General features: G+C 41.1%; 1 protein-coding gene across 3 annotated transcripts in view; it reads right to left on the reverse strand.

Annotated features, from left to right (window-relative positions):
- Window positions 1–23,995, reverse strand: part of LOC123363577 (sodium channel protein type 5 subunit alpha-like) — a 276,479-nt gene that overhangs the window by 142,336 nt on the left and 110,148 nt on the right. For all 3 annotated transcript variants that reach the window (XM_045004716.1, XM_045004715.1, XM_045004714.1), the window contains exons 13-15: window positions 17,681–17,919; window positions 11,814–11,987; window positions 9,555–9,911 (exon numbers count right to left, since the gene is read on the reverse strand). In XM_045004716.1, coding sequence (XP_044860651.1) covers window positions 9,555–9,911; window positions 11,814–11,987; window positions 17,681–17,919 — 770 coding nt within the window. The remainder of the gene's footprint in view (window positions 1–9,554; window positions 9,912–11,813; window positions 11,988–17,680; window positions 17,920–23,995) is intronic.

The following is a 23,995-nucleotide window of genomic DNA, read 5'->3' on the forward strand; positions in this document are numbered from 1 at the left end:
ATAATTTTGACCGATAATATTGGTGTTATATTTTTAAGAGTTTTAAAATTTCTATCAATTTAAATTTTCACAGTTTCAGGAAATTAGTGGCGGGAGGGTGTTAGAGAAGGACCTGTCACAATAACTATTTAATGGGAGAAGAGACAGATTCAAAAAGTTAAAGTTTTACTGTTAAAACATAAATTGTCAATATCACAAAGTAAATATCCTTAAGTCAAACTCTAATAAGTTCTCCAGCAGCATTTTTCTTACTTTGTCTATATGTAAATTTCAATTATTGTGGATGAAAATATTTTTTTTCAGTTTGTGTGTGCCCAGTGAGATAGATGTCTATTGACATGTACTGATAAAAATCTAATCCTTCTTAGCCTATGTATTATCAATTATCCTTCCTGTATAAATTCTGATATTTATTAATGAGGAATGAGGTAGGTGAGAGAAGGTGCAAAGGACAACACTGGAAAGCAGGGGAAGGAAGTGGGTTTTGGAAGTGGGGAGTGAGGACGCATGGTGTACTGAAAGGGAAATGTCATTCCAAGTGTATGGATCAGTGAGAAAAACAGCAGGAAGAGAAAAATTGGAGGAGGAGAAAAAGGAAGCAGCAAAGTGTGTAGAGTACGCAGAGGATAAGGAGAGGAGCATTGGGAAATAAAAGGCAGGAGCAGGGATAGAGTCCCTATAGTACCTTTTAAGGCCTGATACAACTTCCATTAAAGTCAGTGGGACTCTTGGCTTTCCTTTGAAAAAATAAGCTTCTAAATCAGAGGCAGTGTAAAGAAGTAGGTCTCTTGTGGCTCAGCTCAGTTGCTCTTATTCACATAGTATATAATAGTGCATCTCAGAACAAAGGAAAACCAGGAAAGAGACAGCTTAGTCACACTCCCCTCACAAAATCATAGCAGGTAAACTTTTGCCTGAGCAAACAGAAAGGCCTTGCAATGCAGGGCCAGGCTGAGGCACTTGGCTGCCTGATAGGAACTGCAGTACTCTCACTCACTGCCTTCCCTCTCACCCTGCCCAGTCCATCTCTTCGGTCCCATCCCATGGAACTGTGTCTCTTTTAGTTAACTAACTGGCACTGAGAAGTCTATTCAGCACTAACTTCTTTAAACTTATTCTGCATGTGCTCTTCCTTCTTTCCCTTTTCCATCACTCCGTTCTCTGCCATGCTTTTGCCATCAACCATGCCCCACTACCTTTCTTTCCTCACTACCCCAGCCCTGCCCATCGCTTACAGTCACTGCCTCTCTCACAGCCCTAGACCAAATGACGCCCCAGGCGAGGAGCTTCTTCAATCCTCCCCCTCCATTTGTTAAACTTCTGAATACCTTATTTTTTATTGCATTTGTTTCCATTTCATGACTTTGATGCACAATTTACACGCATGATTTATCCCTGTCATATAATTTGCACGCTAGGATCTGTAAATCTGTATTTATTCATGCCATATATAAGCAAATACAAAAAAATTCATTTCCTCCAAGCTTATAGAAACTTTTAAACTTTAAGAATAACTGAAACGTACTAACATCAAGAAATTGAACTGTGCACCAACACTGGGTGGACCAGTATTAAATCGTGTTACAGTAGGTGACAGCCTTAGAATGTTAACCCTAGTTCTTTAGTTCAAAAGGTCGCTTTTTCGCTTTTGCCCTCACGAACAGAAGCACAGTATCAGAGAGATCCAAAGACTGGCCAATGGCATTTTCAAGCGATAAAATAGAAAGCGATGTCAGTCTCTCATCGGCCATTGTCGATCAAAGATATGTTTTAATGAGTCTGAGCTTTGAAAAGCTGCGCTCACCACACAACTTTCACCACTTGTGAAAGTCATCAAACAGTATGTGTTAAACATGGCAAAAGAAGTAACAGTATTTCTTTTATATTGTTGCAGAGATATGGGTTCGATAGATATCTCTGGCCTTACATTAAATATGTCCTTCATTAGTCACTACTTACATTCAAGTCCTAAAACACAAGTACACTTTCACAATTACACAACAAAACAAGGTTCACAATATTGCAGCAGGGCTCTCACTTAACTTCAATTCAATCTTATATCTCACTGTCTGACTGGTGATGCCCCACCCCTTAAATACCCGTAAGGGCATGGCTGACAACATTCTAGGAGGTTGGAGGAAAACGTAGTTCTCAGAAAGTCTGGAAGGTTCCGTGAGATTCTACAAAAGTCCAGAACATTCTAGGAGGTTAGTGAAAATATGAATCCACATATGGAACACCTGAAACATGTTACTTCAAAGATTCTATTTTCCCTTTTGTCACTAACAAAACAGCACCTTGAGCCCAGCGCCCCCCATGCTCGGTACCACTCCCCATCCCAATTGAAGCCTCTCCCCACTCACTCTCTGCCTTTCTCACACACCCCACACCCCGTCACAGCCTCTTCCCCTCCCCACTCACTCCCTGCCTCTCCCACACACCCCACTCCCAATCACAGCCTCTCCCCTCCCCAATTACTACATCCCTCTCACAAACCCCCACTCACAATCACAGCCTCTCTCTACTCCCTCACTACCTCTCACCCCCCACTTCCAATTCCAGCCTCTCCCCCCCATCCCCTGCATCTTTCATCACCCCACTTCCAATTGCAGCATCTCCCACTTCCCACTCACTTACTGCCTCTCACACAGCGCTACTCCCAATCACAGCCTCTCCCCACTCACTACTTGCTTTTATCACACCCCCACTCCCAGTCGCAGCCTCTCCCCACTCACTCCCTGCCTCTCATACACCCCCCACTCCCAATCGCAGCCCCTTCCCACTCACTACTTGCTTCTATCACACCCCCACTCCCAGTCGCAGCCTCTCCCCACTCACTACTTGCTTCTATCACACCCCCACTCCCAGTCGCAGCCTCCCCCCACTCACTCCCTGCCATCTCATACACTCCTGCTGGCCCCCCATACAACTATCTGTGTTCTACACACAATCCCCCTCCACACACAAGTCCCCTCTCACTGGCTAGCCTACGAGACTTTCCGTCACTTGGGAAAGGGAGTTTCTTTCAGATTCTTCCATTTTCTCTACAGGAGAGGGGGTACTTCTCACTGGTCTCCTCCACACCCTGCTCCTTGAAGGGAAAGGTGCTATTACTATTCCAGGAGATGGGGACTAATCAAGGCTTGGTATGCCTCATCTGGTCTAGTCTCAGATCAGGGAGGGTCTGCTGGGTACCAATAAGCCAGGCAGCAGGGAATCTGCCTAAGCCTCTGCTTGGGATGAGCGGCAGGGGAAGTGAGTTGTAGAGTCTAAAGCCTTACTCCATCCTGCCTGAGGATGTACAAATCAAGGGACTGTCAGCAAGTGCCCCTTCACTGATGTCTGTTGTGATGGAATATGGGGAGAGAGGCTGAAATGTCATGCTTGGTTCATCATATCTTCTGTAACTGGCCCTGATTCTCTACTTACAGCGCTGCAAATTCTACTGAAGCCAAACCAGTTTTACACTATTTTATCAATGGAACAAAAGTAGAGTAACACAGTGGTGAAACAGGCTTGACATATGCTGGCATAAAACCAATTTCAGACTACAGTTTTCATTTAACCTGAATTTACTATCATCCTCCCAGAATTCCATTTCAAGGAACCTTCTGATTAGATTCTCTATCCTGCATGATAAGAGTTATAACCTGAAAACAGAGCATTCTGTTTCAAGAATGCTGATATTTGCATATTTCTAAGTGTGTCACAATCATGCATCATGTGATGTTAAGGCAAAAAGAATATGCATTAAAGGCTTGTGAGAAATGAAAACAGTGGGGGGAAAAACAGGCTCCAGGCACATCTAGCTTTTTTTTTAATCAGAAAAGTTTCCACTGGGTTTAACTAAAGCAGGCCAGTTCAAACCTCATCTAAGTCATGAGGGGGCAGCTCCGCTGCCAGGTACTTACATTATCACTGCAGTTAGAGTTTGTTTTTAAACAAAATTGTCCTAAGCCAACTTGAGGTAAAATTGTCATAAACATTAAAGCCTAAATAACTGGCCTCTAATACTGCAGCTTTCCACCTGGTGGTTCTTGTATGTATCAGCCTCATGCCCCAGTCCTCTTAATTCTGTACCACTCCTGCAGGTCCCATTGCTACTTACCACATTCTGTGGCGTAAGATGCTCCATAAAGTACTATGAAGTAACTAGGGAAACCCTAGAGGTCTGGCAGGGTAAGCCTGTTTCCCTTGTATCTTTAAGATATGTTCTGCTGGCCAACTGCTTGATTACTTCCTTTGTTTTCCCTAATTAAACACAATGCATCCTGAGATGTTTATAACCCCAGAAAGAGGAAAGTGGGTAAAGGCAGTAGTGAAATCTGACAGAGGCTTATGGGCCCTGGTGCTGAAGATGATGATGTCCCGGAGGCGCTTGAAAGGGGAGAGGGCAGGCATAACTTGGTGGCCTCTGATTAGAGGATGTCACATTGGTATACATCTTTAGAATAAAAGGGAAAATACTTAGCAAAAGCTTTTAAAGGAGAAGTGTGGGAGTGTATGCACGCAAACAAGCAGTTTGCAAGGTTGCTACTTCTGGCACTGCTTTGTCAATAATTTTAAAGTATAGTGCTAGTATTCTAACATTTTCAAATTCACCTTACAAAATTCTCCTCTGAGAGGCAAGTGGCATCACATGTAGGTCCTTAGCATCAGCCCACATGACATGATGAGGCACAAGTAGATTTCACTAACAGCAGCTGGGAATGAGACAGCACCTCATTACAGAACTGACTATATCCCTTTTTAATAACTTGTCTGTCTATAGTTTGCCTTATTAACCTCAATGACCTAAATTTCTATCTGAAATATGCTAACTCATTTGTAAGATTTTACTGTATACATAATTATGCAGTTAGAGATTTCAGAAGCTGTTTCCTATAAGTTTTTTCTTCCTCTGATTTTGTAATACCCTCCAGAGCAACATCAGTAACACTTGAAATGCAATGTGATGACAGCATCATGGTATAATGGTGCTAAAAACAGTTACACAGACCATAATTTCGTGGCTATGATCTAGGGTTCAAAGTTATAAAGATAACTCCAATGTCAACTGACTAGCAATAAGCAGAATTCCATATTTACACCATAATACACCAACACACTTTTCAGGGAGTACAGATTTACACTGAAGACTTAGAGCCGTGTTAGTCTGTATCAGCTGAATTGGAATTAATGTGCAAACTGGATACCATTAAATTAGGCTTGAATACAGACTGGGAGTGGATGGGTCATTACACAAAGTAAAACTATTTCCCCAAGCTAATTTTTCCCCTACTGTTACTCACACCTTCTTGTCAACTCTTGGAAATGGGCCATCCTGATTATAACTACAAAAGTTTTTTTCCCCTCCTGTTGATAATAGCCCACCTTAATTGATTAGTCTCGTTAGAGTGGGTATGGCAATACCCATTTTTTCATGTTCTCCATGTATATATATCTTCCTACAGTATTTTCCACTGCATGCATCTGATGAAATGGGTTTTAGCCCACGAAAGCATATGCCCAAATACATTTGTTAGTCTCTAGGTGCCACAAGTACTCCTCATTCATAGACTCATAGAATATCAGGGTTGGAAGGGACCTCAAGAGGTCATCTTGTCCAACCCCCTGCTCAAAGCAGGACCAATTCCCAACTAAATCATCCCAGCCAGGGATTTGTCAAGCCTGATCTTAAAAACCTCTAAGGAAGGAGATTCCACCACCTCCCTAGGTAACCCATTCCAGTGCTTCACCACCCTCCTAGTGAAAAAGTTTTTCCTAATAGCCAATCTAAACCTCCCCCACTGCAACTTGAGACCATTACTCCTCGTTCTGTCATCTGGTACCATTGAGAACAGTCTAGATCCATCCTCTTTGGAACCCCCCTTCAGGTAGTTGAAAGCAGCTATCAAATCCCCCCTCATTCTTCTCTTCTGCAGACTAAACAATCGCAGTTCTCTCAGCCTCTCCTCATAAGTCACGTGCTCCAGCCCCCTAATAATTTTTGTTGCCCTCCGCTGGACTCTTTCCAATTTTTCCACATCCTTCTTGTAATGTGGGGCCCAAAACTGGACACAGTACTCCAGATGAGGCCTCACCAATGTCGAATAGAGGGGAATGATCACGTCCCTCGATCTGCTGGCAATGCCCCTACTTATACAGCCCAAAATGCCGTTAGCCTTCTTGGCAACAAGGGCACAGTGTTGACTCATATCCAGCTTCTCGTCCATTATAACCCCTAGGTCCTTTTCTGCAGAACTGCTGCTTAGCCATTCGGTCCCTAGTCTGTAGCAGTGCATGGGATTCTTCCGTCCTAAGTGCAGGACTCTGCAGTTGTCCTTGTTGAACCTCATCAGGTTTCTTTTGGCCCAATCCTCTAATTTGTCTAGGTCTCTCTGTATCCTATCCCTACCCTCCAGCGTATCTACCACTCCTCCCAGTTTAGTGTCATTTGCAAACTTGCTGAGGGTGCAGTCCACGCCATCCTCCAGATCACTCTTTTTACTGAAGATTTAGGAATTACTAAAATTCCGGCCAACCAACAGCTAAACTGTTACATAGCATGAGGTTATCCAGGGCACCCAGTGAGCTACCATGTATCCCCTTTAGGGTACATCAGAATTTATGTTCGTGAGACACAACAGTATATACAAGCCAGATTCAAGAAGTCAAATGTCATGTAATCATAACATTCATGCCTCTGAATCACCTGTACATATATAGCTTCATGGAAGGCCAATCCAGTTCATCGGTTAAAAGAGGACTGGAGGAGTTTAAAAAGTAAATATGCTCCACATTATGGGAATACTTAGAGATGGAGCAGGGAAAGACGCTATGGACACTATTCTAAGGGCTAGTCTACACTTACCAGCTGGGTCGACGCGGTGAGTTCGACTTCTCGGAGTTCGACCTATCGCGTCTAATCTGGACGCGATAGTTCGAACTCCGGAAGCGCCGCGGTCGACTCCGGTACTCCACCACTGCAAACGGCGGTGGCGGAGTCGACCTTGGAGCCGCGGACTTCGATTCCGTGGCGTCTGGACGGGTGAGTAGTTCGAACTAGGGTACTTCGAATTCAGCTACGCTATTCACGTAGCTGAATTTGCGTACCCTAGTTCGACCCCGCTTCTTAGTGTGGACCAGCCCTCAGTACCTATCCATTTATTTCACATATACTTAATCTTTATGTGCATGAAGACCCACTGTATACGCAGAAATGGTATGCATTCCTTCATGCTCTCAGAGTCTAGGAAAGAGTTCTGAGTCCAGCTGAGGTGCAATCCAACATGAAAATATTTTTCTTTTCAAACCTGAGCTCTGCAACCCAGATAAGAAACAAGGAGCAAAATGAGTTGAAAACCTTGTTGACAAAGATGCCAGTGCTTTAGAGTTACTTATAAAAAGAAGTCTCCTATATATATTAGTGCACACAGGACTGGAGCCTTCTCCCACTGAAGGATGAAGGATTCATTTAAGCTAATCATATTCTAAACACACTTTGTGACTTTAATTCTATTTAGCAGGTGAGTAAAAGATTCTGGGTCCTACCCAACACTCACTTGAAGGCAATAGGAATCTTTCAACTGATTTCAGTAAGAAAGGGCGGAGAGATAGCTCAGTGGTTTGTGCATTGGCCTTGTAAACCCAGGGTTGTGAGTTCAATATTTGAGGGGGCCATTTAGGGAACTGGGTTAAAAATTTATCTGGGGTTTAGCCCTGCTTTGAGCAGGGGGTTGGACTACATGACATCCTGAGGTCCCTCCCAACCCTCATATTTTAAGAACAGAACCCATAATCTGCTATCTGATAACTAAGACCAAAATTGTGAAATCTGTGTGTATTGTGGTTCATTTACATAACTCTCATGATTCAGAATTTGTCATCCTACTTACTTTCCCGTTCTCCTGTCAGGTTAACCCCCCCCCCAACATTCTCACCCTTTCTCCTATGAACTAATTAAACTACAATAAATCACTTCCAAATTATTTAGCAGTCACTGCATGCCTACAAAACTGTTTCCTGAAAACGATAAAGTTAGCATTTGTATTTTCGATAGGCTGGTGACTTCAGAATTATCCATGCTGATGTACCCTGTCAGTATCTGTTTTTCCATTTGAAAAGGTTTGCTGATAAGCACTCAGGCTTAAATATATACCATGTTAGTGTAATCTCATCTGAATCTGATTTATATTTCCTGATCCTCACACAGGCTGTCTAAGGATACCCAATGAGCGTTAATACCTAGGGAAAAATGGACTTGACCACTCTCTCTTCTAAAGTAACAGTGAATGATCTGGTGTATTAACTTCTTATCTCTCATATTTATTAGATATGATTTTCAGTTTTCTTTAACACAGGTTGAGTCCATTGTTTAAATAAGAGTAAAACAATTGTTTGGATGAAAGGCAGGGGAAGGTTAATTTCCCAGGTCCTCTGCCAACCCTCAAGAAAGAAGCATATTCGACATGCAGAAAAAAAAATTCACTCTCTCCTAATTCTTCAGGCCAAATGTAGCTTCAAAGGAAAAATCTGTAAAAAGTGCAAATTTTAAAAAGCTATTTCATTACCTTTTGTAAAACCAGATTTTAATATTTACATTGTTTTCCAGTCAACAGCCATAAAAGATAATTTGCAATCTCTATCAAATATTTTCAATATAAATCTGATCTTTTTTAATTTAGTTTAGCTTTCAAATATAAATGCCTCACTCTGCTTCCTTCAATTCCTTTCCCCATGGTCATGGTATCCTATACTAAGAGCTTCAAACCAAAATGCTGAGTTCTGAAAAGAATACTATAAAGCAAACAGGGACAAAATCCACTGTTAAACAGCTTACTGTATCAACACCAAACCCATCAGATCCATAATGTCAGAGACACTCTGTAAGCTGAATAAGCAAAACATTTCCACAATGACTGCAAGCCAGCAAAGTGTTCCATAAAATGACAGCAGGGACATAAGATTCAGCCTTAATAGGTTCAGAGCTTATGTAACTCATTCTTTACTTATGGGGATATTCTACTAGAAAACAAACAAGGAAGCGACTTTACAGTAAACATAACCTAAACTCCATAGACCAAGCAGGCTACACACATTCAAAGACAGTGCAAAGACACAATGTTATCTGTAAGGTTTGTATGTTCTTGTCCAAGAATGAACTGAACTAAAAATAGCTTCTGGTATGGAGACAAAGTGAATTCACTCTTGTATACAGCACATGGCCCATGAATCACTTACATCTGACTAAAACACACAAGCCTTTAGTGGAACTTAAGTAAAAGGAATCATTATCATCAATTCAAGTTCCTTTTTTCTACTGAAAACCTTTATGTTCCTCTGAGAATTAATGCCCAATGTTTTTCAAAATCAGTAAAGCAATTCTGCAGTTTTTGTCCTTGAGATATGAAAAAGAGTTCTTTGGGTGAAAAAGAAAGTAGACAATTTTCCAGAAAGTAACAGATATGAAATAATACCTGTGCATCATGGGAGATCTGCAACGTCTTGAGAGAAAAGGGAGTACATTGGCATAAAAACAATAGAAATAGGAAAAAACAATCATGAAAACTCACCACTAGGTTTCCTATCACCATGACCAGCAAGAAGACGAGAAGGCACAATGGTTGCCCAGCTACTTCCATACAATCCCACATGGTTTCAATCCATTCTCCACAGAGAATTCGGAATATTATAAGGAACGAATGGAAGAAATCGTTCATGTGCCAGCGGGGCAAACTGTTATTAGTGCTTATCTTGCTGACTTTTTGTAAGTAGTCTTTTCCAAAAAGCTGCATTCCTACCACAGCGAAAATAAAGACGATGATTGCCAGAACCAGGGTGAGGTTACCCAGGGCACCCACTGAGTTACCAATGATTTTAATGAGAGTATTTAAGGTTGGCCAGGACTTTGCCAATTTGAAGACTCTCAGCTGTGAACAAAACATAAAACAGTGTCAGTTAATAGAACGACAGACATTTCTGGTACTGAATTGTTAAAAAAATGGGTACAAATATTAAATATTTTTAATACTAGGAAACAATGTGCAGTACAGAGTGATTTTAGCAGCAGTTTTGTTAGACTCATGATAGCCATACTTATTACAGTACAATTTGTGCTTCTCACATGACAGGCAATTAATTTTTTCAGAAAATATGCTATTCAGCATTAGGATTAGATAGGTGTTACCACCTTTCCAGACTACTGTACCCCTTTCAGGAGTCGGATTTGTCTTGCGTACTCCAAGTTTCACCTCACTTAAAAAAACTACTTGTTTACAACATCACACATAAAAATACAGAAGTGTCACAGCACACTACCGCTGAGAAACTGCTTATTTTCTCATCTATATCATATAACTATAAAATAAATCAATTGGAATATCAATATTGTACTTACATTTCAATGTATAGTATTTAGAGCCGTATAAACAAATCATTGTATAAAATTTTAGTTTGTACTGACTTTGCTAATGCTTTTTATATTGTCTGTTGTAAAACTAGGCAAATATCTAGATAAGCTGATGTACCCCCTGGAAGACTTCTGCGTACTCCTTGGGGTACAGGTACCTCTGGCTGAGAACCACTGTCCTATGTGACCAATTCCTTGCCACTAAATGTTAGGGGCAGAGGGTTGTGAAAGCAGGGAGAGAGAACATAGCCTCAGTCCTTAACATTACCTTTTGTGTTCCTGTGTCTCAAAAAAGAAAACTTTAAACAAGCTGCCTGGACTTTTAAGGGCCCAATCCCACAAAGGGGGGGGTGCAACTCCTGTATGTTCCTGAGTAGGCCTTAGCAAGATGCTGCTACCTTTCAATCCCAGAGATTCGCCTCTGTGCAGAGGACCATATAGGGTTGCCAACCCTCCAGGATTGGCCTGGCGTCTTCAAGAATTAAAGATTAATCTTTAATTAAAGATTATGTCATGTGATGAAATCTCCAGGAATACATCCAACCAAAATTGGCAACTCTAGGACCATAAGGCCTATAAATCACCTAAATCCCACTTAAAACCTATTTTGAGGATTTAATGGTGCCTAGGCCTTATACTGGCTCTCTGCACAGGGGTTAATTTAATCCCTACTGAAGAGGGTTTGCAGGAGGCATTCAGCCACTGGCAACATCAGGCCATACTTTTGCAATTTTCAGGGAGCAAATATTTATAGATGGTAAAGTTAGGGCAATTAAGTCTTCTTGAAAAGAGAAGTTTGTTTTCATGGTCTTGCAAAACTTGTGAAGCAACATAATGGGCAGAATGATTAGCACAGACATCTTGGTACATGAATGCGACACAAGCATCAGGCTGGCAAGAAAACTACTTTTCTGTTCCAATACATCAACAGATTCTCCCATTAATGGACTATCATCCCCCTGCACATTTAAAGGGATTGACAGTGAAGGATTTTCACTGAAAGACAGGTTCTATGTTTTGGTGATAGGTTCTGGGGGAAAAAATCAGTTTGTGATTAATGCAGGGCTATCCACTTTTGCAGTGGCATGTTTATTATGTATTTAAGGAATAAAAAACCTGTAAAGTAACATCTTACTAGTTCTTGAGCTTCACAGTTCATTAATTATCTACCGACTTTTCTATTAACTCAGTTTAAATATGTCACAAGTAACTGACACAGCTAGACAGAGTCAAATTCTGTTCTCATTTACTCTGTTGTAAATCTGGAGTAATTCCATTTGGCCCATAGTCTACAATTAGTGTCACTACAGGCATTCACTAATTTGTAAAATTTAATTTCCTTTTTAATTAATGTAAATTTAAGAGGATTTAATAAATTCTTGAAAGGGGTTATGTTTTGCAAAAGAGAATAAGGAAACATTACCAATCTGAATGAGCGTAAAACAGACAGATTTCCCATGCTGGATAAACCCAGTTCCATTAGGCTTAGGATAACAATTATACTGTCAAAAATATTCCAGCCCTGCTGAAAATAGTAGTAGGGATCTAAGGCAATTATTTTGAAGATCATTTCTGCTGTAAAAATCCCAGTGAAGACCTGTGGAAAGGAAAGAGGAAGTGAGATCAGTCTGTAAACACATCTCCTGTCATGAATGATTTCCTACCGATAGGTTGCATTAAAATACAGAGACAACAACATTTTACCAGCAAACCTTTCTTCTTTCATCTCTAACGTACTGTCAGTACTTATTGTCAGTATTATCAATATTCTGGGCTTGTCTGATCCTTTTACAATATTAGTATTGCTGTCAACAAACAACAGGAGGGAATGAGCTATACCTTTGAATTAAGACACTAATTTTCAGCTCCCTCCATCATACAAACAGATATCAATAATAAGGTGAGAGAATAAAGGTGCTTTTTAAAAAGCTTAAGTCCGTCAATTTCAGTGGGGAGGTGAGAGTGATTGCATGACACAGTTAAAGAGGTACTTTTGGTTTCCAGCATACCTGTAGAGTTAGCCCTTTTGTTTCTGTTATTGCACGAATCCCATGCAGCATAGTCCTCGCACTTTCTGGTTACTGCTGGCAGTGATGGAGATTAGGGACTCTAATTTGAGTCTTATTATTCTTTTAAAAATAGACACGGCAATTTGCTTTTGAAAGTGCCTTGAGAACACTTTGTTTATTTATAACCTCGTTCAATCATTACACTGGGAAACTTTTTTAATCTGAACATTTTTTCTGTAAAATATACACATATTTATGGAGGGGAGCTTGTTTGTTGATAGCAAACCAGATTTTAAAGGAGGTATCTTATTTGAACCCCTACTCACAAACTGTGAAAATGCCAAATGCTTTTAAAAATACCTTCAGAACTGATTTAAATACGTAAGTACAAGGTTGTAAATAGTTGGCTTAGAAGAGAAGGTAGTATGTAGACACACAGTTTTTCACATACTGTTTTATTTTGAGTCTAACCCTCTGGTGAAAGGTGCACACAACTGTGTGTCTTGAAAAATCATCTACTGCATTTGCATATTGCAGCAGCTGATTTTCCATGATACAACAGCCTATGTCAATGCACACTGGAGATCAGAAGATATGTATATGTTATGGACTTAAGTTTATCAGTAATGTTCACACAAGAGGAAATTCTGTCTAACCTATAAACTAAGTTTCTGCAATAGTGCTCCAGCAAGACAGATTAATGGGCTCTAAGTAACAATTAGGAAAACCAAATAAGATAAGGGAGGATCATACAGAATTATAAAATGGCAATGCTAAGGAACAAATGGCCAAACCTGCATTTGAGGAAGCTGCAACATTTACTCTATAATGCTTGGGGAACGAATGAACAGGTAGACAGACTTCCATATAGCAATTTTATATGTTTCCATATCTAAAATACCTTTCTCTTTCTGATAAGGAAGATAAAAATTCTCTGTTCAAAACAATTTCTCTGGTCAAAACATCCTTCCTAAAAGACCAACATGCTAAATTACTTCAGCTCAGCTGGTCTCCAGCAGTGGTACTGCACCAAACAGACTCGCCTCTGATTTCCAACAAGTTAACAATTTCTGAGTCACTGTGGTTAGAGATACTTAGTATTCCAGTGAGTGAAAATTCCACGGGGCTATTAAACACCATAGTCAATATTTGTGAAGTTGTACCCAGGATCATGACTCAAAAACTGATGATATCATGCTGAGCACATCATGCAATTGTCTTGCTGAGGGATGACTCAGGAGGAACAATTTCTTTTTAATCAATAATCTTTTGAGATGGAAACTCTAGGGCTAATAAGACATCAGAGCTTCTGAGGGAATCAGAATCTCTAAAGGCAGAAATGACTCTTCTGTGAATTAGTTGTGAATTCCAAACAGCAATGTATCACAAAATCACTGGAACCTTGTTCAGTGCTAGCTGTGATTGTACAAAAAACTGCTTTCACTAACTAATCATCCAGATAGGGGATTACTTGGACATTATCTTCAGGAGTGGAGCCATAAACTGGTATTGGTTATGGTATATGATTATGGTAAGTACTAGTAATGTTGCTAACCAATCTCATTTAGATCAATAACCTCTTGATTTCTTTGGAAGGATGAAAAATATAGAAAATATTGCTCTATGGTGTTGAAGAACTGGCATCTCTGTAGGTAGCCTGGTCAGATGAAGCATGCAGAGATGTGAATATAATTCTGCTATTTTTCTTGATACCAGATAAAAACATTATCTTCTTTAGATGATGAGCCTGGGGAGTCAGAGAACCAGAGCTTTGTTGCATAATTTTATGATGCAAATAATATCATCAGAACTGAAGCTCTTCCAGGACTGATTCTCACAAGTGCCAGATGAAGAGTTGCACTCTCCCTTCTTATTCTCAGAGGATAAGGACACTTGTTTTCTTTTCTTTCTATTGTTTCTTTCATGATTTCTTTAGAGAAAAAAAGCAAATGGTCCTTTATTCCCTATTATTTCCCTCCATTTAATACTACCCTACCTGCTTGAGGAGGGATAGCAATAGGGGAAACTCTATCAGAAAGCAGCGGAGAACTACTAGCATTTTTTAGTTTGACTAGGAAGAAGAGAATCCTGATTTTGCTCCTTTAGGAACTTGCAGCAAGGAGACTTGAGACAGACTGAAATTCTTCATAAAGTCATGCTGATAACTGGAACCAGTTGGAAAAATTCTGTTGAAACATTGTTTTATCAGAATTTGCTGATTTGCCAAAATCGAAACATTCTGAAGAGACTGTTTGATCTCAGCAATGTTCCAGCGGAACTCGGGCAGGGCTCCTACAGACCTTCCATCAAAAACCTGCCAGGTTTCCTGCCAGCTCACCTGCCTGGCTCCTCAGCATCCCAGCTGTTGGACTGCCAGTCCAGGGCTTTAGGGCATCGGGGCTCTAGGGATCCCAGGGTCCATGGCTTTGGGGCAGCCCGCTATGCAGATTGCCTCTGCTTCCAGGGTCCATGGCTCTGGGGCAACTCACCAAGTGAACTGCCTCAAAGCTGGGAACTCCAGAGCTTCCAATAGTCACAGCTCCAGCCAGCCAGCCTGGATCTGAGGCTCCATTCCCTTTTGTGGAGAACTTTGAAATTTGGGGTTTTCATTCCAAATCGAAACAAAACCAAATGTTGAGCTATTGAAAACCTTGGTGAGAGAGAATTACCGTTCTGTGCCCAGCTCTGCTAATAACCCATTTAATTTTGGGTTTAATAAAACTGAGGAGGAAGGGCCCAGGATGGTCTTGAGCCACTGATATTTCATCTGAAGAACTGTCCTTTCACTGAAGCCCATTGCAAACAGCACTGCAAGAAGAATGCCTGCTTGGTTTTATTTTTTCATCATTACCACAAACAGGAGAATTGGCTCCAGCACAGCAGTACTGAGAGACTTGGAGCAAGATAAGGTCAACTGCTTTTCAACTTCTTTTGTTTCCTGTCTCTGTTTTCTCCTCTACTCAGAGTGGTTACACATAGGTAATCCAAACTCTGCCAGGCAGAATTGTGGGGGAGTCACACAGGTGCTCCTGGAATCTAAAGTTACCTATAGACTGGGTGTGGCAGAGCGGGCACCCCAGCGTCCCTTTGTGGCAGGGGTAGGATGGGGTGCCGGCGCCTCACCACTCTGAAGTCCTTATGTTTGCCTCACTGTGGGTGGTCAGTGATGGCCTCTTGGCCTTCCTTCCTACTATCACCCCATCCAGCACGGTAGTGTAACCTAGTGGTCGGAGTCCATATAAACCCCCTTATGAGCAGGGTAGCGCAGCCTAGTGGCCAGAGTCCATATAAAACCCCTTCATGGTTCGGGGGTGAGGGAGGGTAGGGGGACTCGGGCCTGCCCTCTCCACCGAGCCCCAACCCAGAGCCCTAGTAGTGGCAAGCTCCCCTTGCCACTCACTTGGCGAGGATCTGCCCACAACACGCTGAGCGTCAATACAGCTCTAAGGCCGTTTGTTTCTAGAGTTCCTCTGGGTCACTTCCTACCACGAATACTTGGTCATCTGCGGTGGGGAGTCCTCCAGTCTGTTCCTCTCTTGTGGTGTCATCCGGCAGGGTCTTAGGTATTGCCTCGGCTTGGCTGACTCCCAGATCCTGGCTCGCAGGCCCTCTCTCTGCAGGAGCTAGCGGCATGCGTCCTTCCCCTCCGGCGGTCAGCCCAGACTGAGCTGATCTGCAGGCTTTTATATCTGTTCTCCAGTTGGAGCATGCCCAGCAGAACTTCCGGGGCGGGGCTTCCTCTGCTAGGAAGGAAGAGTTAATCCCTGCTGTACCAGTGCGGGGCCACTCTGCCCCGTCACACTGGGCAAGGGGAAAAGATGATAGGCCAAGTGCAGAGCAGGGAACATGAGCATCTTTGCCCTGGGGTGTCAGAGTGGGCAGCTGCAGAATTGCCACCTGATCACATGCTGAGAAGCCCTACGAGCTGGGAGACCTCCATTTTGTCCATGTGGGGAATAAGATAAGGCATCAAAATTCCTGAATATGGGTCTGCTGTTAAGGGGAGCCAACGCAGCTCAATTAAAGGGCTATTTAGCTCCTTTTATAGCTGATGCTATCCGTGAAGAGCAATAACACAGGTCTTGGAGCAAGACAGAAGCCCCTCACTGACCATAGCTACAAAGGGAAATCTCTCAAGACTGAACAGCTTAAGATCTGGTGATGGGTCCATCTGCCTAGTAGAGTAGTTGACACTTCTGGAGGAAGCCAATTGGTTTAGTTTTCAGACTGGAGAGAAGTAGTGAGGGAAAATTCCGTATCTGGTGGTCAGCAGATTCCAAGAGAAAAGGACTACTCTGAGAAGCCTAATAGTTGCTTCTGTCTATTTGTACCTGTCAGCTCCAGGAGTCCATGTTGGTGGAATTGTATGAATGGACACATATATACTTTCTCAAGTATTTCAATATTTGATTAGTACCAATTTTTTTTACAAAAATGAAAATAACCTTAAATCCAGTATGTGCTTCTTTCTGGATGATAATCTGTAGGAGAATATACTGTCTTATTATTGGCTAATAGTTTCAAAGGTTTAGTGATTCTGAGTGCCTCAATTTCTGAGTGCCAAACTTGAAAGCCCTTAAAAGAGCTTGATTTCCAGAAGGTGGGTGTTCAGCATGATCTTAAATCAGAGCTCTGTAGATGTCTCAAGCTGGGAAGCCCAAGACTGAGAAAACCTGTTGTGTTTAGTGTGTAGGTGCTGGGTGGTCTTGGTGCCCTATGACATACAGGAGATTGGACTAGATGATTTGGTGGTCCTGTCTGGCCTTAAACTTTATGACTCTGTTAGACACTTGAAAATCTTGGCTGTAGTATAACTATAAAAGTGATAACTCAAGGCTACTTCTCCACTGGGGCACTAGCTTATTTTTTCCATAGGATTCTTTAACTTAAAAAAATCACTAATATTCAGTGACCTTATTGATCCTTATTGATTTTTAAAAACTTTTTAAGATCTTTCTTCCTTCACTTCCTAGAATAGTTACCCACTGGAAAGCTATTGGTCTCAGCAGTGAAATGACGCTTTACAGTCCACTAATGAGCAGCAGAGTATGCTTGCTTAGTGACAGTAGATACGTATCCTTTCTTCATTTCTCTTCAAATGCCAGGAGGGCCACCAAATAAAGCAAGCTACCCTTGCTTGGCATGACATGTACAAGGTTGTGCTGGCAGCACATCAAATGGGTTCTTCCTAAGACCTCTAGCTCCATAGTTTTCAGCCTTCAGAACTTGAAAGAGCAGAAATAAACTCTCCAGATATAATTTTGGGTTCAAATTCACTTACCAGATTGCCTATGTAAAGCATGTCATCAAACTCCTTTGTCATCTTGTAATGCTCCAATGCCATGAAGAGAGTATTCATCACAATGCAAAGGGTGATCGTGAGGTCAGTAAATGGATCCATTACCACAAACTTCACATGTTTCTTGATTAACAACCACAATGGACAGCAATCCCAAATGAGAAATTTAATGGCAAAATGATTCCAGCATGGAGGACATCGCTGTTGTGATTCCTCAAGCTCTAAGTGAGAAGCAGAATGTGAAGTAATAATCAAATAACACTGAATTATGTGACAATAGAATACTTTAAATGAATCAAAGCACAGAAGAAAACCCACCAGCATCCATCTAAATGACCAAGAATGACCAAGAGGAGTGAAGATCTGGAACAGCCTTCCAAGGGGAGCAGTGGGGGCAAAAGACATATCTGGCTTCAAGACTAAGCTTGATAAGTTTATGGATAAGTATGATGGGATAGCCTAATTTTGGCAATTAATTGATCTTTGACTATTAGCGGTAAATATGCCCAATGGCCTGTGATGGGATGTTAGATGGGATGGGATCTGAGTTACTACAGAGAATTCTTTCCTGGGTGCCTGGCTGGTGAGTCTTGCCCACATGCTCAGGGTTTAGCTGATCGCCATATTTGGGGTCGAGAAGGAATTTTCCTCCAGGGCAGATTGGCAGAAGCCCTGGGGGTTTTCCACCTTCCTCTGCAGCATGGGGCCTGGTCACTTGCTGGAGGATTCTCTGCACCTTGAAGTCTTTAAACCACGATTTGAAGACTTCAATAGCTCAGATATAGGTTTGATACAGGAGTGGGTGGGTGAGATTCTGTGGCCTGCGTTGTGCAGGAGGTCAGATTAGATGATCATAATGGTCCCTTCTGACCTTAAAGTCTATGATTCTATGATTGATCTGCTTTTTAATAGACTAATAGTCCTACCCCAACAACCTGGTAAAATATAAACTCTTTGAGGACATGGATTGTCTTTATTTTTTACATATTGCACAGGACTGAGCACAGTGTTGATGTAATCCTCAAAGCCTATAATGCACTTCCCCGCAACCCGCCGCTTCCCGCAGCTCCTGTTGGCCGGGAATTTGCCTGTGGATGGTCAACGGGGGAGACTGTGCCTGTGGATGGTCAACGTAAATAAAACGTCTCATGGCCCACCAGCGGATTACCCTGATGGGCCACATGCCAAAGGCTGCTGACCCCGCTATAACGTCTCAAGAGTAACAGTAGGAAACAATAAAATTACAATAGTAACACAAATCTAGTTTAATATGAAAGATCAGATTTACTTCCCATTTCACGGTGATAGCCTAGAATGTGGGGGAAAGAGAACACGGTATCTGGCTGATTTAAATTTACCTCAAAGAACTGAAATGTAAGCTAACCATTTTTTAAATTGCCTAAATCATATTATCAGAAGTGACTTAGGCACTTAGGAGCTTGAGAGCTTGTCTATACTTACAGCAGTGCAGCTGTCCTGCTGTAGTGCTTAGTGAAGATGCTATGTAGGCTGATGGGAGAGCTTCTCCTGTTGGTGTAGGTCCTCCACAATGGACAGCAAACCCTAGCACTGTCTACACTGGAGGTTAAGTCAATATAATTACGCCCTGGTCTACATTACACAGTTAGGTCGGTGTAAGCTGCCTTACATTAACCTAGCTGTGAAAGTGTCACTACATAAATTTGGCTACTGCTGATATAAGTGCCTTTCTTCATCGATTTAGTAACACCACTGAGTGGCGTAGAGTCATGGTGGATGTAATTAGGTTGACGCGATGTCAGTGTAGTCACTGTGTTGCTTACGTCAACTGTTACTGGCTTTCAGGACCCAACCCATAATGCCCCACACTGACAATATAATCGATAAAAGCGCTCCTGGTGAGTATGAGCACTGCCAACACAAGGACCCAGGTTTAGCGATTTAGTAACTGCGCTAGCTGCATGTCGACATATGTTAGGTCGACATAATTTTGCAGTGTAGCAATGGATTTTCCACACCCCTGAGCAACATAGTTATACTGACATAAGTTGGTAGTGTAGACCTGGGCGAAGTCTCATTAAAAGTCAATAGAACATAGGTGCCTAAGTCACTTTTGAAAATAGTACTTAGGCTCCTAGGTCACTTAGCTGCTTTTGAAAACAGTACCTGAGATCCCTATTTTCTCTGATTTTCGTCATATTTCATCCATTTTAATTGAACAGGAAATAATTAAAATGGCCTCTCAAGCATAATTTGCATAGACCAGTGAAACAAATAAAAGAAGCCAGTTATCTGCTTAATGATTATTATTAACAGAATTATTTAATGTTCCTCTTTTCTGGTTCCTTTATGGACATGGAATGCTGGTTAAAGGTTTTGGTCTATATAATTAGAACTCTGAATGATAAAGAACAACTTCAGTCAACCAATTACAATCTGTTTATAAACAGCCAGCAGCCTCTATGCTCTTCACTGGGCAACAAAACTACAGTATCACATATTAGGATTCTATTAGCAAACTTTTAAAAATATAGGATGAAATCACTGAAGTCACTGGGTCTTTAATGGGGCCAGGATTTCACCCATGAGTTTGAGTTTTCTGTCTGCATCCCACAAGCCAGATTATATACTTTGTACATAGGCCCTTTCTGTGTCTGGAACGAAGACCGCTGTCCCAAAGGTGAGGAGGCTGTGGGATATTACCCTACGTTCCCTTTCAGTCACATAACATTTTCAGTTATGTAGAACAATGTCTGTGCTGATGGAATAAAGGGTTCATATGCCCAAGCTCCTACAGAGTCTTGTATCAGTCGATGGCCATTTTTACTATGCAAGGAATTGGGTGGAACTGCAATGGAGACCTTTCTCATGCTGGCCCTGATTCAGCATGGTACTTGAGCACGGGTTAGGGTATATGCTTAAATCACTTGCTGAAGCAGTTCCACTAATCAAGTAGTTAAAGTTAAATATGCACTTAAGTCCCTTGCTGAATCAAGGAACTGATTGTAAAAGCACCCCATTCAAGTTCCACCTCCTTTGCACAATAAAAACGACACACTTGAAGCTAGCTTTTTAGAACTACTCATGTGCTAAAGTTAGACACAATTGATCTCAATGTGCAAATGTGGACTATATTTTAAAATGCTCAGGACCCAGTCTAATATCCAATAAAGCCAAAGGAAAAATTCCCATTGATTTCAAAAGGAACTGAATTGAGTACACAAACTGCATTGGTTATGTACGTATGTGCACTGAAGCCTACAATCTTTTGTAACTAGAGCTGAGTGAAATTTTTATGCAAATCATTTATTCGCTGAAAAAGGCATATTTGGGTCCACAAAAATGATTTGTGAATTCAGGTCCATTTTGGCAAATTATTTCAATTCGAAAAAAACCCAGCAACAACAAAGAAATGTTGAATTGGTTTGTTTTGGAATTTTGTGAAATGAAATATTTAAACTTTTTGTTTCAGAAAGATGTTTCATTTCAAAATGTACTTCAATTTTATTGAAAAAAATTAAAATGTTTTAAAAACCTCAGTATTGAAACAAAACATTGTATTTGACTTTATTTATTTTATTTTTTTACTTTTCAATTTTGCTGAACAATTAAAAAAATTTCCATTTTCAGTCCACCTGAAACAATTTTTTCCCCTGATTTTTCAATTTGGCCTCCACATCAAAAGTATCAGTTATCCAGTTGGCAGACTGTTGTTAATGGGGCTGCTATCATAAAACTTACTACTCAGTCAAATCAAACCAATTTTCCTGGAATACGCAAAGACACTTCTCCTCAAAGAGGACTATCCCCCTGGCAAATTTTAACTTTCTACTTCAGTCTCTTCAGCACCAGAACACTTAAAAATAGACACAAGGATCATCTTTAAGCAGGGATGGGATTTAAAAAAAAACTTTCCTGGTATTCAAACATCCCAACCAATTCTACTAAAAGTTCAGATACAGAAATTTTCCAGGCCTGTTGCTAGCACTCCTGTTCTAATAAAACAAAAATACAGATAGTATTTACTATCTACTATATCCCAGGAAGAGTGACCATCATTTGTCAAAATAATTTAAGAGCAATAGTGGATGCCTATAGTTAGGCATCAAACATTAGAGCATACCAGCTAATTAATTTAATGCAACTTTTTCTAACTGATCTAGCTTCTTAAAGATTTATTGATTTTGGCACCATGGCTTAATATGATAAACACCATGTCAGCTGTATGACTATTTCTTACCTACATTAATTTCTGAAACCCATGGCAGATATGACAGCCTTTGTTAAGGGTGAACTGCAAAGAGAAAAATAAAATTGGACCCATGCCCTTTTTTTTTTTTGCTTCCTTCTGGTGTATAAAGAACACACAGAACATTGGTTTTGTTTGTGGTTTTGTTCCTGTTTGTTTTTTTTTAAATTAGAAATTCAAGTCCTTTCTAGCTTGTAGGACTCAGTGGAGAACTAGTGATATGATGAGATCATAAGAGTAAACGGAATGAAACACGTGCAGCTGACAGAGAGGAAGGTGGGTTTTTTTTGCCAAACTATTTAACTCATTAGACCAGATCTTCAGCTAGTGGATTTTTGATGTTGAGCCAATGGCCCTTTGCTGCACAGAGTGATCGTGTTAGCAGCTGATGAGTTGTGCTGACTCCAGCTATGGCTGGTCCCTCTGGGAGTATAGGCTAACTGGGGTTAAAAGCACCATGACACTCAGGTTAATATTTTTTCTATATGGATGGTACTTGAGTTAGGGGCAACACTCAAGTTATTACACGAGTTATCTGGGCTCAATGTCTGCTCCTCTCTCCTGCCTGTGGCCTGTACCTTTTACCTGGGAGAAACCTTAGCCCACAGTAACTGGCCTTTAGCCACAGGAAGTTTGTATTCCCCTGGACAGGCTCTGGGGGGTTTAAAAGCCACTTCTACACGACACCTGGTGCTGGTGGTGCCAGGGCATATGAATAGATGCTGGCTGCCATGGAAAGAGGAGCAAGTGCAGATAAGCCCGCTCACCTCCCTTCTCCATGACCAGTACTGCGGTGATATACTTAGTTCAGGCTTCCACGCCTACCGAATGATCTGTCATGGCCTCTACTCCAGCCTGGCCAGCTCAGCCTACAAACATTTAGATTTTGTTTAGCAACAAAACTCTGGGAACTCTCAATATCTGTTAAATTACACATGGTGAGTCCCTCTGTGTTATATCAGCTAGGGCTCATCGGCCTACACATCAAAGTTGCTTGCAAAAAAGATTTTTAACACAGCTGTATAACACAAACTGTTTCTGAACACAGACCTCTTTGATACGTATTCCAAGACTTGTCGGTGAATCATTTTGTGGAAGGATGTGTTTTGAAAAAGCATTTCTGTTAATAACAATGTATCGGTTACTATGAAACTGTAGCCACGATACACTGAATGCTGTTGAACCGAAGAAGTGGTGGGGAGGGGGGACGGCTGTTCATTGTCATTGTTTATGATTTGTAGACCAAAAATTTAATTACTTTCCACTGTCTTTCTGTGTTTCGAGGAAAGAGTTTTCATTTCTACACTGGTGATAAAAGAGCTGTTCTGAAAAATATTATGAGATTCTATTCAAATAGATTTTATTCAGATAGAATCATGAATCTGAAGCCCAGAAAAAAGCTTGTCCACAATAAATATTACACAAATGGCTGTTGTAGAAAGTTTGTTTACTTGACAATCACTTATCTTTATCAGAGCTCTCACCAAGTCACCTAATAAATATTCTGATTTTTGTGGTGGTGGTGGTGGTGGTGGAGTAGTTTGAAAACTAAACTCAGAACTGGATCTGAATTTCCAAAAATGTCCCTGTGTTTATAAACAAAATACTGGATCCAAGCTTTCCCTAACTTTGGGATGTATGCAATACACAACAGAACCCAAACTGTGACTAGGTACCGATCCTGCAGCTGGATCATTGTAGGTGTACCCACATGTGACTTCAATGAGGCTCCATAAGGAGTCTATTACCATTTCAGGGCCACAATCATCAATGGCATCCTCACTGAGTACCAAGTGAGATGTATAAAGCTTGCTGTATTCATGAAACATAATTATAATCTATTTTAAAGTGGATTAGTCTGAAAACTGATGCCTTCTCATGTGGGATGAGTGCCAATGGCCCAGATTAAGCAGATTATGGCTTTGACTGAGGTGAGATATACCAAGTTTATATAGCACAATAGTATAAAAAATGGCAACTAAAAACAGGCTTGAAAACATGTGAATACATTTTTGTGTGAGCAAAATCCAAATTTGCAAGTGCAAACTCATATTTGTGCATACAGACTG

Source organism: Mauremys mutica, chromosome 2 (genome assembly GCF_020497125.1).
Source record: "Mauremys mutica isolate MM-2020 ecotype Southern chromosome 2, ASM2049712v1, whole genome shotgun sequence".
In the NCBI taxonomy this organism is placed as follows: domain Eukaryota; kingdom Metazoa; phylum Chordata; order Testudines; family Geoemydidae; genus Mauremys; species Mauremys mutica.